The sequence below is a fragment of the Panthera leo genome, chromosome D3 (genome assembly GCF_018350215.1).
Source record: "Panthera leo isolate Ple1 chromosome D3, P.leo_Ple1_pat1.1, whole genome shotgun sequence".
Taxonomy (NCBI): domain Eukaryota; kingdom Metazoa; phylum Chordata; class Mammalia; order Carnivora; family Felidae; genus Panthera; species Panthera leo.
Window position 1 is genome coordinate 66,297,607 of NC_056690.1, and position 18,712 is coordinate 66,316,318.

At 44.1% G+C, this 18,712-nt stretch overlaps 1 protein-coding gene across 5 annotated transcripts in view; it reads right to left on the bottom strand.

The window, feature by feature from the left end:
- The window catches only part of EPG5 (ectopic P-granules autophagy protein 5 homolog), a 117,697-nt gene that overhangs the window by 52,312 nt on the left and 46,673 nt on the right, over window positions 1-18,712 (bottom strand). For all 5 annotated transcript variants that reach the window (XM_042910592.1, XM_042910590.1, XM_042910591.1 and 2 more), the window contains 10 exons: window positions 17,485-17,604; window positions 16,579-16,838; window positions 13,062-13,202; window positions 9,835-9,979; window positions 9,412-9,609; window positions 8,913-9,023; window positions 7,306-7,428; window positions 6,223-6,389; window positions 5,149-5,370; window positions 3,206-3,329 (listed from right to left, as the gene is read on the bottom strand). In XM_042910592.1, the coding sequence (XP_042766526.1) occupies window positions 3,206-3,329; window positions 5,149-5,370; window positions 6,223-6,389; window positions 7,306-7,428; window positions 8,913-9,023; window positions 9,412-9,609; window positions 9,835-9,979; window positions 13,062-13,202; window positions 16,579-16,838; window positions 17,485-17,604 (1,611 nt within the window). The remainder of the gene's footprint in view (window positions 1-3,205; window positions 3,330-5,148; window positions 5,371-6,222; window positions 6,390-7,305; window positions 7,429-8,912; window positions 9,024-9,411; window positions 9,610-9,834; window positions 9,980-13,061; window positions 13,203-16,578; window positions 16,839-17,484; window positions 17,605-18,712) is intronic.

An 18,712-nucleotide genomic window follows, 5' to 3' on the forward strand; every position in this document is an offset into this window, starting at 1 on the left:
TGTATTTATACACTGTATACAAATACTACTGAGCTAGTAAGTTAAAACCCAGAAATTTTAAAGAGATAGGTAACAAATATATTGAAAATAACAATCTGGATTAGAAATAATCTGGGCCCTTGGTCCCAATACCAATTTACAGGAATACAGGGGACAGAGAAACATATTAAACCATACTACGACGATCTGCAAAATCCAGACTCTGGGGAAACTCTATGGACAAACTATCCAGTTTCTTCAACAAACTACAGGGGGAAAAAGGAATAAGGGAGGAGCGACAGATCAAACAGACTTATAAGAGCTGTCAACCAATTGCAAAATGAGGATCCTGATTCAACTATAAAAATAAAAACAAAAATTTTATGACATGTATGAGGTAACTGGAAATTTGAACACAACTTCGATATTTGATACTAAGAAACTGCTCTTAATATTTTTCAGATATAAATGCTATTGGGTTATAATAGTTTTTTAATCCTCATCTTTTGAAATCTTCATGTATCAAATGCTTTCTAGAATTAGTTCCAAAATAATATGGTGAAGGGAGTGAACGGGCTATAGATAAAATTAGACACCCGGTACACAGTGGGCAGGGGGAGAAGGGCATGTGTGCTACGCTATTCTATTTTTCTGTATGATTGAATTTATTATAAAAGGTAAAATAAATAAATAAAATGGGAAAACACAGACGTTTTAGTATTCTCTTCCTACACTCCAATAAACCGTCTTGCATATTTTGAACTACATACTTCACTTTGATGATCAATACCTATTATTAGAATGGGAGACTGTCTTTAATGAAAAGAAACGTCAGGTCTTCATGATCACTAAAAACTGTACCAAATAGTAGGAAGGTGATCACCTATGGACTATGGTTTTGTGGATGATTATTTTTTTTCTTTCTGATCTTAAGTGTTTAAAGGATTCCTCTAAACCTACAAATCTCTGGCTTGTAATGGGCACACTGCCATGAAGTCCTAAATCATTACTTCCAAACCAACCATGGCACGAGGCATTCCAGACTCAGGAGAGGAACTCCAAAGTCATCTTGACCACAAGTCTGAAACCTAGAAGCACCAGACAACTGCTGGAGGTGCTGTACCAGTCCCTCCTACTGTGCACACCCATCTCCTTTCAGTGGGGTCACTATCACCTTGTCTGCCTCTGTGCTAAGTAACTGTTGACAGAGGCTAATGATTAAGAATACTGAGAATTAACGATAGGTAGGCAGAGATGTCTCAGAAAACCACAAAAAGAACAACACTAAACATGAACTACAGATAAAAATTGGAGCTATAAAATCAAATGGCAAAGACTTAAAAAAAAGAGAATGGTATTAATTCTGTAGATGATGGGGAGCCAAGATAATTATCAGAGAACCAAGACACTATGACTAATATTTTTAAAAACACTGACCAGTCATCCGCTACACGCAGATTCTTAGATAAGGCCGTGGCGTGTAGAGGACAAAGAGGGATGAACACAGAACTGCGCTCAAAGGATCTCAGTCCATGACTGCCTATTTATTTTTCCTGCTGCTCTGGCTCCGTATTCTCAGCCTTATTTCACTATGCCTTGGGGCCCTAGCTCCATTCAGTCCTCCTCTCAATCTAGATGCTCTACTACCATTAAACTCGTATTTCCTTGGGAGAAGATATTTGCAAATGACATATCAGATAAAGGGTTAGTATCCAAAATCTATGAAGAACTTATCAAACTCAACACCCAGAAAGCAAACAATCAGTGAAGAAATGGGCAAAAGACACTTTTCCAAAGAAGACATCCAGATGGCAAACAGACACATGAAAAAATGCTCAACATTAGTCATCATCAGAGAAATACAAATCAAAACCACAATGAGGTACCACCTCACAACTATCAGAATGGCTAACAGTAACAGCTCAGGTAACAACAGATGTTGGCGGGGATGTGAGAAAGAGGAACCCTTTTACACTGCTGGTGGGAATGCAGACTGGTGCAGCCATTCTGGAAAACAGTATAGAAGTTCCTCAAAAAATTAAAAATAGAACTACCCTACAACCCAGCAATTGCACTACTGGTATTTATCCAAAAGATACAGGAGTGCTGATTCGAAGGGGTACATGTTTATAGCAACACTATCAACAATAGCCAAAGTATGGAAAGAGCCCAAATGTTCATCGACTGATGAATGGATAAAGAAGATGTGGGGTGTGTGTGTATACATATACACACACATACACGTACATACAATGGACTATTACTCAGCGATCAAAAAGAATGAAATCTTGCCATTTACAACAACATGGATGGAACTGGAGTGTATTAGGCTAAGCAAAATAAGTCAGTCAGAGAAAGACAAATATTGTATGATTTCACTCATGTAGAATTTAAGAAACAAAACAGATTGGCATAGGGGAAATGAAACAAAAATAAGAGAAAAACAGAGATGGACAAACCGTAAGAGACTCTTAAATACAAAGAACAAACTAAGGTTGCAGGAGGGAAGGTGAGTGGGGGATGGGCTAAACGGGGGATGGGCATTAAGGAGGGCCCTTGCTGGGATGAGCACTGGGTGTTATATGTAAGTGATGAATCACTAAATTCTACTCCTGAAATCAGTATTGCACCATATGCTACCTAACGTGGACTTAAGTTAAAAAAAACAAACAAAAAAAACATATTTCCTACACTGCCCCACTCCTAAGTTCTAGACCTATGCGTTCCCTCCCTACCAAATGCCCGGCACACCGTTCTACTTGAAGCCCCTGTGGCACCTCCTCTTCCAGTATCCTCTATCTTTGTAAACAGTATCTCTAGTTGCCCACTCTAGAAGTCTGGCTGTCCTTTATACCGAAACAATCCTATGACAGTATCAATCCCACCTGTGTCTCTAATCTAAAATTCCTCCTGATCCTACTGATTCTTCTTCAACACATTTTAAATTCACCCATTTATCTAATGACTCACACTATTTTAACGGCTCTCCAAACAAATACTTTGGCACAAATCCAAATTCTTTAGGAAGGCATACATGGCCTTTAACAATGTAACCCCCCTTCACCTATCTGGCATCCTCTGCCCTCCACAGTGGCTGTACCCCAGCTGCACCTCCTGAACATGCCAGTGACCCCATTTCCATATCAGTAAGTGGATTTAACATTAGATTATGACTGTGACATGTTCGATCACAGATATGCTAAGAGAGACAGGACTGCAGTATCACCTGCTGGTTCTGCATCACTTTTGCTAGCCTGTGAATATCATAATGCTTTGGTAGAGAAGGGATATAGGTATCTCCTTTTTGAAAATTCTCATCTTCTAGCCATAATATATATACATTGAAGAGCCTAAAAGAAAAAAAAAAAACATAATTATATAAAATACAAAAAGACATGCAGGCAAATGACGTTTCTTACATGTCTAGGAACACTGTCACTACTACATAAAAGTAAAAAGCACAGAATACAGAAAATGCTTCCAACCACCACCACAGCCCCCAAGAAGCTCACGGGCCAGCAGGGGAGGAGGTCACAAATCCTTACAATCTCATGCGGTAATTGCTACAACAAGGCTGTAAAGAAAGGGCTCTGTGAACTCTATTATTAAATCAGGGGTAAATACAACATACAGGAAAAAATAACCAGAGAAGGTGATTTTAACACAGACCTAGGATATGAATTTGGAGTTTTTCTTTCCTGGGCAATCCAGTCGGTGAGCCTCAGTGGTTGGAAAAGGTTAACTAACATTCAAATAAACACATTTTCTATCTTTTAGAGAAGACATTAAAAGCCATCTTAAACTACTACAACGGAAGAACCTGCCAGCTTCAGGCTCAATGACGCTCTCCCGCTTCAAGGAAGCACAAAGAGGACTCAGAGCATGTGTACACCTTGCTCCTATTAAGAAGGAACAGAACAAAGCCCAGCTAAAAAAAGAAAGGAAAAAAAAAAAAAATCTCCATTTTCCAGTAGAAACTTTAAAAAAAATTTAATGATGTTTCCTTTGTTTTTACAAGGAACACAGTCCATTGAGCTAAGATCACCGGTATTTTAAGCAGTTGTTTACAGCAACAGGTACTAGAGGAATCTGTGGCACCCAAATTGCTGGGTGGGGTCTGGGAGGCGGCATGGCTTGGCTTTGCTCGGTAACATGGAAAACTACCTCCTTCACCTCTGAGGCAGTCTGCGTAGGAACAGAGGCAGGGACAGGACTTTGAGGCTCTCACACGCAAGAGGCCGGTACAGAGCTCTCTCCCAGCTTCTGATGCAGCTAGATGGCTACTTACCAACATGCCAAAGGAAGGGGGATTTAAGAGAGGCGGAAGGGCACATCAAGCTTTCTTGGCTGATTTAAATGTTCAAAGATTAAGCCTCCCCATGGCGTAAGGCTGGCTAAAAGTAAGTTTTCCTTCAAGAAGCAAGCAAGATGAGGGCAGAAATCATTCCAAAGGCTGAAAGACAGCCCAAAGGGCTTTTAGGTCAAGCAAGCCTGAAGCCTCAGTGCTGGATCAAAACCCTGGGCTTCCTCACCAAGACATTTTGCATTCAGGGCTAATTATTAGAAGCCATTTTTATTAAGTCTTATTTAGTAAAACTAATACCTGGTTTACAGAAAGCTTATAAATGAAAGGTAAAGGAACAGCGTGAAAGGGACCAACCTTACTCCAGAGTTCTTAACGTCTGGGGGGGACACACATACTGTACCTGATTTTAGAAGCAATTTTGGGTGATTACTAGATCCTACCTTACCCCAGGCAGATTCCTAGAGGTGTTTGGACTTCACTTAAAGAACCCTGCCTTGCTCATGAATTTCCTTTAAAGAAGTGTCCTAGCAGGCTTTACTAGGTGTTTACCTGCTATGATCAATTGTTTTGGTTTGTTTCTAGTATTACATAGAGAAACAGAGAGGATGGATATCAGCCCTCTGGTTTAAGGCCTTCCATTCGGACTCCGGGCACTTGATAGAGCTAGATCCACACTGCTGACTTTCTTCTCATGAAGAACTTAAAAAGGAAGCATGACGAGATGCAAACCTGGTCACTGCCACCCTCCACATCCTATCGAGGCCAAGAGAACAGCACCTGGCAGTCTGTAACACAGATAACTGTTCCGGCACAGTACCTGTGCTGCAAACCACAGCATCAATAGCTAAATAACCATGTCCCACCTCACGAGCTCCGTGTGCAGCTCTGGGGAAGTCAGGTAACCAGGGGTGCCAGCCTGGCCAGCAGGCGGCCCTTCACTGCCCTCTGCTGGAACGCGGAGGGCCTTGCTCGCAGCATGGTGGAAGTCGGCCACCTCAGTCAGGCGCCTCTTCATTTCTCTCAACAAACTGGTATGAGCAGGGCTTTGAAAAAACCTTTTTCCAATACAACCATCTATGGGTAACCTTAAAAAATATAAGCATAGATTACAAGATCAACACAACATGATCTATGTGGCACAAAATCACAATCAATCAACAAGTCAATGGTTATAAATATCCCACACTGAATTAATACCTATTATTCTACCTCAATGGTTAGTATGCAGCTCCAACAACACGGTATATATGAAAGCAGTTTTAAAAAGAATGAAATACTACACAAATTTAAAGTATTACCACCACTTAGCGGTTACTGAATAAAGACAGTCTCTGCTCTAGAAGAACTTACAATCTGGTAGAAAAACAGAAGTGCCCAATAACCAACATCCGTATGTTCCGATGGACGGAGTTAAGGGAGTGAGGGTGAGCTAGGAATTGGGCTGGAGTCCGAGAATATGGTCGGGAACAGTGGACAGTTCCAGCCGACCAGAGTCCCTTCAGACCCAGTGGAAATGGCAGACACCTCCCAGCCCAAGGGCTGCCGGGCACAGCCAGGCCTTTGTTCACACCCGTCATGCCCATCAGCAGTCCGCCTGGACGGGCTCCCAAGAGTCACACGAGCAGCCTGTATGGAGCAGTTTCCCTCCCTTTGCAGCTCTAGAGGCTCTACGCTACACCCTACCTGGTTCCAGGTATCTGGAACTGTCTTCACCCCATTGGGTACAGGGGATGGCAAAGGAAGAGCTGCCATAAGATACCCTAAACGCAAAAATGGTCAAGTCTAGTAAGTGTGAAACAGGGGAGAGAGGGACACTGCTAGTCGTAGGTCAAAGAACGGTTCTAACTTACAGGCCACGGCGGAGGACACAGAGCATCAGAGCAGTGCCAAGTCAAGAACAGGTTCACAGACACTTACAACAACACGGGGTACCATACCCATATTGCGGTCCTGGGCGGTGAAGATACAGGAGGAAGAACTTCTGCCAGATGAGAGGCAGGAGAGGGTGATCAGAAGGCGTGACAAGGGCCTGGTGGGCCCAGCGATAAATCAGCAGCCTCTGGAGGGACGGGACGATGGGGAGCTTCAGCTGGGCCTGGGCTTTCTACAAAAGAGGAGGGCCCTTGAGCAACCATGACATGATCACAGTTCCAAACAGTCTGCTCTTTCTAAGTGATCCAAATGAAAACACTGAACGTTTTGTTTTCAATTCAGTAAGTAAAACAAGTCATAGAACCTTGACCTTTCCGACCCACTAACTAATACCTTAACCTCCTTGGTAGCAAAACATATGGGGCAGGGGGTTTTTTTCCATCAAAACATTTCCCAGACCCCAGATTGGAATGTGTCTTACACATCACCTAGTCTTATCTCATTTCTGTGCCTCTCCAGGCCTTTGCACATAAAACGCCACAGTGGAAAGGAGCAGAATGATAGGAAAACCAAAAGCCAGTTTTACTGCCAAACATTATCAATCTCTTAAAAACTTAGATCTGAAAAGGACTTTCCAGAATGATAAACTCCATGACAGGCTCTGAAACCCAAAAGCAAAATCTGTACTATAAGACCCTGAAATAGGTCTTACATTCTAAAGCCTTATCCCAGTGTTCTTTCGCTTCAGTGAGCCTACAGATCAGCTATGGAGTTTTTAAAACAAATTCCTGGTCCCACTCCACACTTAAAAACTCAGAATCTCAAAAGTTGGGATCCAGGAATCTGATTTTTAAAACAAGCTCTCCAGGGGACTAAGGCACATGAGACACACTGGAAATTGCTATAAAACAATGGCAATCCCCTCCACACACGCAAAAACACAGCCTTCAATCATTACGATGTGGCTCTTCATGCTAAATAAACCTTGAAAAGAAGGATGCACTTCAGTTATACAGTTTTAAGCGCTGGTTTGGACACTGTGCTTTCTAAACATTTACAACGAAAGAAAATGGAGAAGTTTAAAAGCTATAGATAAATCTATCAGAGAACCACCTTCTCCCACTCAAATGCAGAACTGCTATTTGCACCTTCAGAGCTTGGTCAGGGGTAAAAGCAGTGTTTATAACCAATTCCCCTTCAACGACCCTTCGGAGCTGGGAGTCTTCTTCAAAGATGGATTCCATGTTCAGTACTGTCCAGGCAAACCAGACCTACAATGACAGCAGGTTAAGAGCGAGGGGAATGAGCAGCTCACTCAGACCAAAAATATCCCGATAGTCTACAAATTAACATCTTTTCTACCAGATATCTCAATCAACAAGTATTTATAATTTCCAAAATTAACAGAGTTTTATACCTACCTCTGTTCTTGTCACAGATATAAACTTAGATAAAAAAGATCATTGAAAAATGCTGAATTCCTTTGGAAAAGCTACTTCAGTAAAAGAAAATGTTTGTTCATGCAACATGCAGGTTCTGTATGCACAAGGACAGGAAAGACGGCCAGACATGAGCTCTGCCCTTAAGAAGTTTTCCATCTCAGGGGCACCTGGGTGGCTCAGTCTCTTGAGCGTCTGACTTCAACTGAGGTCATGATCTCACAGTTCGTGGGTTCAAGCCCTGCATCGGGCTCTGTGTTCACAGCTCAGAGCCTGGAGCCTGCTTTGGATTCTATGTCTCCCCCTCTCTCTGCTCTTCCCACACTCGTGCTCCGTCTCTCTCTCTCTCTCTCTCTCTCTCTCAAAAATATAAAAATAAATGCTAAAAAAAATTTTTTTTTAATTTTCCATCTCGTATACAGGAGACAAAACTAATATATAAGTAATCACAATGTGAAGTGAGAGGTGGTGAGTACTGAATCAGGAGTCCAGCGCTCCGGGAAGCCAGCAGAGGGAGGGCGGGATCACACAGGTGGACATATCAGAGACGGCTCTGTGTGGAGAATGGAGGCGAAGGATGCCTGGCAAGAGGACCAGTGAGGAAAAGGCAAAGAGGTGGAAACACATGGGACACGGTAGGTAACAGCGAGGAGTGTGTTTCGGCTGGATCACGAGAGTTAAGAGGAAGAGCGGGAGGGAAGACTGTGATGGGAGGCTGAAGGATGTCGCTGCTGGTTTAAGTGATGGATCAGGGCCATAATTCGACACTCACAGTCAGAGAGGTGGTAGTCATGAAGAAAGCGCTGCTGCGGCCGCTATCGCTGACAAGAGCGGCCAACGCCTCGTGTGCACCGTGTGACGTACTAAGCCCGGCTCTAAGTACATCCCGTGCAGGTGCACTCAGTACTCCCAGCAGCCAGCTGAGGAAGCTGAGGACGGTGAGGTAAGCCCTGCCCAAGGCACAGGGCTAACAAGCATCAGAACCGAGTGTGCACCCCAGGCGGCCTGGCTCCAGCATCCACCCTCAACCGTGCTGCCGGGCAGGCTCTACAGCCGGGCAGACCAGGACTGACCACCAGCAGTCTGATCCTGAGCCAGCTGCTCGGCTCCATTCAACCTCAGTTAAGCCCTCGGTGAAACGGAACAGCGACAGCGCAACCTCAGGAGAGGGCCGCCGCGAGGATTAAACGAACGAGGGTTCTTACACGTGCCAAGGGCTAGATGAGCATTATTTAAAGCTGCTAGCAATACATTAGTAAAGATGAGAACATTAAAAGTTCGCAAAGATTACCAACGGTCCGCAAGGGCTTTCCTACCTGAGTAGGCGTGGCCAAGCCCTCCACGAAGGAAGGAGTGATGTTGCCAGCCACGATCCAGCTCACCAAAGAAGAGAGCAGACTCCGGTCACAGTGGTAACCCAAAGCATTCTATACAGGGGACAGGATGTGGAACAGAGAGAGAAGGCTTTAAAAAAACCTTATCAATGACCTTTTCAAGCATATCAGCAATTATCTTACTGTGATGGTAGACTCTGGTAAGACACAGATTTCATAATTAGTCCACCAGCAGTGAGAGCCACAGGCAGCGTATTACAGCCAAATGTCATGAGCAAGGCTTGTCCTGGGGGGTCCTTTCCTTTGGCTTCCCTGGAATCTGCATTAGCAGACTGTGGCTACTGAGATCAGGTACCAAGAAGACCAAGCTTAAAAAGGCAGTGGCCCCAGAGTAGTACTGAGAACTGTGCATTTGGGGGAGCATCCTGGGAAGGCTACTATCTAGACAATGACCGAAAGACAAATTCTCTAGGAGGTTTACCTTATGTTGCTGGTAGAGCAACTTCTGCACACAGTCTTCCTGCATCAGCTGAAACGCTGTTTTACACAAGTGGTCCATGAGAAAGAGGATGGGTTGTTCTCGGTACCAAAGATGCTGGCTTATTAGAGCCTGAACCCAGAACTCCAACACGGCAACGGGGCCCACTTCATTGGGCTGGGTGCTTACGGATACATGGGCCTACGGAGAAAGCGCTCAAGTGATGTGGAAGTAAGAGTCAGGCTCCCACTTTTAAAACACCAGCAAAATGACTACCTCCACTACAAAGCCCAAATCTGCGATGTTCTTGGCCAAAAGCACTGTGCCAAGTGCTTTGAAATGACCAACACTCAGATGTGCTAACCCTAGGGTGCTTGATTGGGAAGGTGGGCAAGGGTGTATTTAGGGGCTTCCTGGGGGCCTGACCTGGATCATGCTGTTGAGAAGCTTCACGTTGTCCCCATGGCTGGCTCCTGTCAGGTGCTGTGCCACCTTGTGGGTGACCTGCTGTGTGACACCCTGAGGGACGCCACTGTCCAAGTGTAGGAACAGAAGGAGGTGTGACAGAAACCTGCCAAGAACACAACACAATGCATTTGACCTTCCAATCAGAAGTCAACAAAATTTCCAGTGGCTAATTACTTAGGAGGAAACAGAAAAACATGAAATTGGTCCCATTTTTAGGCCAAAGCTCTATTTAGGATTTTCAATAAATCTTTAAGAACTTCAGAAAAATGAAGTTTTCAAATTTAAGGTGGGTTAAAAGGAAATCTATCCACCTGCAGAAGTATAGAGAACAGAGATCCCAAGACACACAAACACGTACAAGTTCAAGAGCATTAGAGGAACACCACCCCAAGTGCCCCTTTACCCCCTCCCCACTCACTAACAAATGCCAAGATGTTTGTAAAATCATCCCACAATCTTGTACTGGAAGTCAACTTCCTACAAGGTGGTAGAAGGGGCACAAAGGGGCACAAGGGGGATCCCACCACCATCAGTCAGGAAGTGCCCTCAGTTCCTGGGTTCCCAGCTCCCTCCTCTCTCTGCTTCTGCTGGATTTTCCGCCTGAAACATTCCCCCACACCTAACCTGCCAAACTCCTACTCACTCCCCACACCTCATCTACAACGTTCTTTCCTCAGAGGATACTTTCCGAGCCTTCCTGCCATCTAAAACACAGCTAACCCATTAACCTCTCTCGTGGCACCCTGTTCTTTTCCTCCATGGGCCTTAAAATTGGCAACTGCATCCTGAGGACGTGATCACTTCCTACGTGTCTGAGGGCAACAGCCGGCCTGCTTCCCTCCCCGCTGTACAGGCAGCAGCAGCACACAGTGCAAATCGATAAGCAGTTGTTATTGGTGAATGAACACCCCTCCCATTTCACAGGAGACACAGTGCAGGCCCAATTGAGGCCCAAATCCTAGTCAAGAGGAAAAGTGAGGGCGGGAAAGGTACCAATGAAGTGCTGTACAAGTTCAGAGGACAGAGCCAGTGCAGGCATTAGAGGGGCCTGGGAGAGATACAGAGAGGAAGTATTTGAAACACAGCCTAGAAAGAGTCATCGTTACTCAAAATTTAATGATTAGAGAAAAAAATATAGAAGCCATTCAATCTAATTTTAAAATATCTTTTAAAAATCTAAAAACAATTTACTAAAATGTGCCAGCCATTGTACTTTGTATCACTTAACCCTTACACCCAGCCTGTATGCGAGGTGTAACAGCCCATTATGCAAATGAAGAAACTGAGGCCCTGCAAAGTCAAGGAATTCACCTGTGCTCACACTTCTCGAGGCCCCAGCCAGGTGCTCTCTACCCTGCTCCCCAACTGGCAGTTCTCTTTCCTTCTCTATGCCTTCACTGTTTCCCAGCCTGGCCTCTCCAGACCCTCTTTTTACCCCCTACCCATAGTGAAAAAGCCCCACCCTGCCCACCCTGTCCTCCCCACTGGCCCAACACCTACATGCACTTCAAAACTCAACTAGAAACCCACCTCTTCCATAAAGTCATATGCTTCGGCCATCTGTTGCTTTTGTTCACTGAGCATCTTCTCTCTCTCTCTCTCCCTTCTGCTAACTGCACATCCTTTCATTAAGGGAGCTGTCCACCCGCCCCCCCCCCCCCCCCCCCCCCGGGCAACTGCCAATTCTGGGAGGGAGGGGCCCTCAAAACAGAATCCCTATACCCTCCTCTTAGGACTAGTCAATACCACCCAGCACAGTGACAGGCTGAGAGAGAACACATGACTAGGTCAGACCAATCAGGGATCATTACAAGGAACAATGATACAGAAAACATTGGCCCTTCCCACAGGGTAGTACTTAGTTCTCTTTACAGCCACACACTTTCATTCCCCTGCAGAAAAGTGCACCTGCAGTGGAAAAACTGAAAAAGAGAGGCGGGGCCAAGGGACCTGGGAAGGAGGATAAGAGAAAAACAGAGAAACACTAATCCAGGGTCTCTCAACTTTGGCACTACTGACATTTTAGGCTGGCTAATTCTTTACTGTGAGGGGCTCTCTTATGTACTGCAGGACGTTCAGCACTACCCCTGGCCTCTATCCACCGGATACCAGTAGCAGACTCCCCCAGTCGCCCCCTCAACCACCCCCTTGCCCAACCATCTACTGCCTCCCGCTCCCCACCAGGATGTGACCACCAAAATCATTTGGAGACATTGCCAAATGTCCCAAGGGTCAAAATCACCCCTGACTGAGAACTACCACTTTAGAATGCCCTGATGTTATCATGAGCCCTTTTCCCAATCACATGAGCCAAAACATTCTCTTCTTGATGAAACCAGCATGCACCGGGTTTTTATCATGTGCAATTAAGAGTCTTGATTAACACCCCATCCTTAATTCTTTTTTTTTTTCTTTTTTTTTTTTAACGTTTATTTAGCTTTGAGACAGAGAGAGAGAGAGAGCATGAACGGGGGAGGGTCAGAGAGAGAGGGAGACACAGAATCTGAAACAGGTTCCAGGCTCTGAGCAGTCAGCACAGAGCCCGACGCGGGGCTCAAACTCACGGACCGCGAGATCGTGACCTGAGCCGAAGTCGGACGCTTAACCGACTGAGCCACCCAGGCGCCCCGCTATTCTTAATTCCCTCCCTCCCAAGCAGCTATTTCTTTTACCCTAAATTCCATATACTTTTACCACACAACACGAATGCAACCTATACACCACAGCATGCATGGCCTTGCCAATAATACTTTGCTTCATAAGTTTTGTAATTACCTCAAAAGTCTTGTTTTCTCAACAAGATTATGTATGTCTCATGTGATGAGCACCCTTCTATGCATCTTATCTGTTTGTAATACTACAGACAATTAACAGCAATGTGTTCTGCTACTGTTACAATGGCAAAGCCATTTGCTGCTCAGTGTCAGAAGCACTATTCCCAGGTTTCATGGAAACTTCCCTTTCAACGGCTAATAAGCTATGAGCAATCTAAAATCAAATGAGAAATGGAAATATCTTTCATGATAATAAAACAAGAATCATTATAAGAGTCACTGTTTATCAAACTGCATTCTAAACTAGGCAGGAAGTTTTCTGCCTCATAAAAAAATACACCAGTGAATTATATCATTCCCTCTTTTACTTGCAAGCAGTCATCTGTACTCCCCAGGCTGTTTTCTACTTACTGCTCATTCTTCAGAAGGTAACACTGGCAAGGGTAGAACAAAGGCAGGATCTTATCCAGGACATGAACCACTGTTCGCAAATGCCTCGACTGGACCAGAATTCCCAACAGTGGGATGCCTTCTGCACAGAACTTCTCAATGCTATGGAAAGAGACAAAGGCAATGAGCATGCAAGGCAGCCGGCTCAGAAAATGACGTTCTTCCAGTGAGCCATCAGCCTACTTGCTACCCAGTTGATCTCAGGTCTCCAGCACATTTCTGCACCACCAAACTTAGCCCAGGAATACTAGCATCAGAGCTCTGGAGCACAAAGGAACTTAAGTTTCATCCATATGCTCATTTTACACATGAGAAAGGTGAAGTATCATGCCCAAATTCACATAATTTCCTAAAGGAGGGCCAAAATGAGAACCCAGGTTTGCAAATTTCCAGTCCACAGCACTTTGCCACTACCCTACTTTGCTTCCCAAATGGTGCTTCTTCTAAGAGCTGTGGGGCTCTCACTGTCTGCATATTCCCACAAGGTAGCAGAGCAAAGAGACGATTCAAAAGTGAGTTCATTCTGTTAGTATAAAATGGCAAAGTTCTTCTGAAACCAATTTGCATAAAAAATTATTTACTCTTTGACGCACTTCAGAAAATCTATCTTTAAGAAATAATCTCAAATGCGGAGGAACATATGACAGATGATCCATGTAAAAGATGGACTTTTCAAAATTATTTAAAATCACAAACTCAGAAGCACACATGATTTATGTAAATTTTGGAAAAATGCATTCAATGCGAATATTATTACATTATTTAAAAATAATGTATACCAGGGGTGCCTGGGTGGCTCAGTCAGTTGAGCATCTGATGTCAGCTTACTCAGCTCATAATCTCATGGTTCATGAGCTGAGCCCCACATCAGGCTCGCTGCTGTAGGCACAGAGACCGCTTTGGATCCTCTGCCTTCCCCCCCCCCCGCCCCTCCCCCACTTGTGCACATGCACTCTCTCTCTCAAAAATAAATATTAAAAAACAAAACAAAACAATGTTTCATTAGGGTGAGAAAGATTCTGGGTGATTTCTTTGACTATTGTTCTCTGTATTCTGTGATGTTATATTCGTATACAACTTATACTGCTGCATACTCTGCACCCAACCCTAAGCACATTCAAAAGATTGTTAAGTTAGGGGCGCCTGGGTGGCGCAGTCGGTTAAGCGTCCGACTTCAGCCAGGTCACGATCTCACGGTCCGTGAGTTCGAGCCCCGCGTCAGGCTCTGGGCTGATGGCTCAGAGCCTGGAGCCTGTTTCCGATTCTGTGTCTCCCTCTCTCTCTGTCCCTCCCCCGTTCATGCTCTGTCTCTCTCTGTCCCACAAATAAATAAAAAAACGTTGAAAAAAAAAAAAAATTTAAAAAAAAAAATAAAAAAAAATAAAAAAAAAAAAGATTGTTAAGTTAATTCTAGTATGCATACATCCCAGACGACCGTGGTGGATGGAATTCAGCCCCAAAGAGAAACTCTTTATTCCCACCTTCACTCCATTCAGGATTTGGTAATCAGCACCAAACAAATACTTATGTTTGGAGAAGACACACAGTCTTATCAGTGAGTAAAGGAACTACAGTCCCAGAATGAATAGAAGAAAACAAGAAGAATCATGAAACGATTGAGTTCAGAACACTACACTCTGAATCCACACGCCAGACATATGCTAAACGTGTTCAGTGAATTAGAACTCACTTAAGGCTCATAAAGTTAAGTCCAGTACTATTATTATTACCATTTTATAGATGAGGTGCCTGAGGTACAGGACCCTGAGAATGATACGAGGGCTATTGGAAAAGATGTAGAGTGCCTCCCAAAGTGCTTAATTAAGATCTCTCCTCATCCCAGTGGGTCACTTCTACCCTCTTTTACCTGACTTTCAAATCTGTCCATCACTAGTCCTACTGACCTACTTGATCACCTCAGTTCACTACCATGAAGCGTGGGCTTCGGTCAGGAGTGTTTCCTCATCACTCCTCACTCTTCCCCCTCCCCACTCAGACACCTGGTGCTCCTTCCCACGTTCATGCTTGAATCAAATATATACTAGTTCAAGTTCTGGAGATACACTGATGAAAGGACGATGCCCCTGCCTTCAAGGAGCACACAGTGCATGGGAAGAGCGAGAGAGACGATTACACTACAATACAGTAAGGGCTCTGCTCAGAGCACACAGGTGCTATGGGCGGGGGAGTGGATGGTCCGAGGCTGAATCTTCAACACCGTCACCTGGCAAGGGTGAGCATCACCACTCTGCCCCCTAGCCTCGGACGCCTTCTCTACTTAAGACTCCTCTCCAAAGCTTAGCTCCTCCACGCAGGCATCCTGCCCTAATGATCTCTCCTTCCTTTAAATTCCTCCTGCTCATACTCTTGAGTGGTTCCCAATCCAGGCTGTACATCAGAAAAATCTGGAGAACGGCCCCAGACTAATTAGATCAGGACTCTCACACTCTTCTCTGCACAGGGAGCTTTAGAATCACTCCAAACGTGACTCTGAAGAGCAGCCAGAACGGAGAAGCACTGCTCTACACCTCTCATCCAGCCCACGGTCATGCCTTTAGTGCTGCCAATTGATTCCATCTACCATCTCCACTAAACTGTCAACAGCCTGAAGGCCACTAACAATCCTGTCTCTCTCCCACTTCTTGGCACAAGGCTGAACATAAACAGCTAATAGCACAACTGGCATCCTACTGAAAATATATGTAATGTGGAACAAGATGTTAAAATTGGGATGCTAAAAAGTGAGTCTCAATGAAAGAACCAGAAAGCATGTAGGTGAAAGAAATTTTAGAAAAAAAGAGGCTAAAAAAAATTAATACACTGTAGGAAAATGATCTCTGGGGGGAAAAAAAGGATTTTTAACCAACTAAGAATTCATTCATTTACTTACTGCACCAGTTACTTATTGCACCAGCTATAGCCTTCAGCACTGGGATAAAATGGTAACACAAGACAACCACGGCTCCTGAGGTTAGGACCTCACACATGATCCCTGAGAAGACTGAACAGAAAACTACCACTCAGTGTAGAAGAGACAGAGATCGCTCTAGGCTCATACCAGAGAAGCACGTGACCTGAGCAGGCATTTCATTCCCCTGGGCAGGTTTAGCCCTCTAACTGAGAAGCCAAAGTTGGGCTGCCATCACTTTAAACAAAATTCAGTAGAGACGACTAATTATTTTTATATTGTCACTATTCCAAGGAAGACAAAACATCTAGCGCTAACGTGAACATTCTCCTCTGGGTGACAGGTATACTCTCTCCGTAATGTATGAGATGATTTTCTGGTACAAATCTGTCTTATATGAATTTGGGCAGCATTTCCCCTACATAAGCCATTAATAAGGCTTATAATTTGGTCCTGATTGCCCTTAGATAGGTTTGATGGAGGCCTCAGACCTTGGGATGTGAAAAATGAAATCCAGAATCACTGACTACAAGGTTCAGCAACCCTAGGGGTTCAGCCCAAACACTGTACCTGTGGCCCAGAGCCGTCATAGCTAAGGCCAGATAACAGCCGATGGGCATGCCCGCCTTAACAGCCTTCAAGAGAGGATGAAACGTGGGTGACTCTGTCATGTCAGGCACAGTGCTGGAGAAGGGAACAGTTGGACAATTCTGCTGTATTCCATAATCATTTTTGTGCAGTTTTAACCTCAAGATCAAGTTCCAGGCCCACTGGTTAAATGAGGTCTCAGGTGTCTCTCCATATCGAACAATACTGGCCAAATATGAAACCTAAAACAATTATTTATTTTAAACCACATTAGTCACATACAAATTAAATCAGTAAGCTCACCCGCCCATTTGCTTTTGTGATCACCAACGTCCTCAAAAGAGAGGACACACTACTTACCAGTACTCAGTTTGCAGCAATTACAGCAATTTCTCACAACTGACCACTTCTGCTTACTCACTAGTCTCTTTGTGCGTCTGATATGAGTCAGCACAAGCAAAGGAGTAATAATACAAAAGTTGGTGCACAACTAATGGGGTGATGATAAATAAGTTTTAACAACCAGTTGGAGTGTGGGAGATCCTTTACAGGGTTTGTCAATTTTGTCAGTGTGAAAACTCCCACCGTGGTCAGTTTCAAGCTACCAACAGGTCAACAATCTAGTTTGCAAAGTTCCCGAAAATTTAACATTCAGCTCTCCAGAGCCAGGACACGCCAGCTCCAGGTCAAGTCAAATGCCACAGTATTAAAATGGTCACATGTAGGCCACTTCTCAAAGAAAAAAATCTTCATCCAACCACAGAATTCAATTTCAGTATCTTAAGTTGCCAGAAATGTTCTTAGGCAACCTAAGGGTAAATACTGTAGCTGTATCCACCCAAATCATTTATAATAAAGATATTCTCAATATACAAGAGAAGGAAATACCTGCTTCATACTTTCAGAAAGAAGCCCAGCATACGGCTTCTGTGCAAGGTATTTCTGGTACGCTTCAAGAATCATTAAAGCCACTTCAGCATGGACTGCTTGATCCAGATGAAGGGTACCCTTTTAAAGAGAAAAATCATCATAAACATGCCATCTTGATTTTTTTAACATACCTTTGAACAAAAGGACTAGGAAGGATAGTAAAAAAAGGATCTTGGATCCTCAACTTTCCAAAAATTACATCACCTAACAATGAAGTTCTAAAGTGACAACAGGAAAAAACATGGAAATCTTAAAGAACCATAACGTTGTACTTAAATAGTCTGAGTCATCCTGGACCCTCATATAAAAGGTATCTTTGAATGTAACTCCCCCACTCCTACCCTAGAAGCTCCATGAAGACTTTAGGTCACAAGTTTAAGGGCACTGCCACAAACTGGGAAGATGTTTGTTTATTATTAAACAAAAAGATACTTAATAAATTAAGTCTATATCCCCTTTCCTCATTTTCTCATCAGTGAAAATATAGAAGATACTCAACAACACAAATAGAATATTCCTTTAGGAGCCTGAAGTTGCCTATAGAATTTCCCATCCAATCTTCCTCTGCAACCTGAAGAAACACATTCCTGGGGCACCTGAGTGGCTCAGCTGGTTAAGCATCCAACTCTTGATTTTGGCTCAGGTCATGACCTCACAGTCTGTGAGATGGAGCCCCGTGTCGGGATCCACAGTGACAGCAAGGAGCCTGCTTGGGATTCTCTCTCTCCCGCTCTCTGCCCCTCCCCGGCTTGTGCACTCTCTCTCAAAAATAAATAACAAATAAACAATAAAAAAAAAAAAGAAATAAAGAAATATATCCCTAATCCTCTCACGAATCCTCTAACGAAGGATCATGGAGACTCTCATAGGGAAGTTCATGCAGCCTGCTAGGAGAGGGAGGACTAGGGGCTTCTATTCACAAGTCAGAGAACACGAGGATGGAAAAGAGGGGTCTACAGCTCTCACTTGGAGGGTGGGAAGCCCCGGATGTACCCATGGGCAGACCCAGGTGGTCAGGGACACTCTGGAAGAAAAGCTCCCTGGCTCCAGTTTTCTCATCTGTACAACGGGGTCAAGTTCGTGCAAAACACACAAGATGGCTATGACAACCAAATGATTTGTTCAGAAAAAAAGCTGGCAGACTGTTAGAGAGGGCTGAGTTCTCTCCCATTTTCCCTTTAAAATG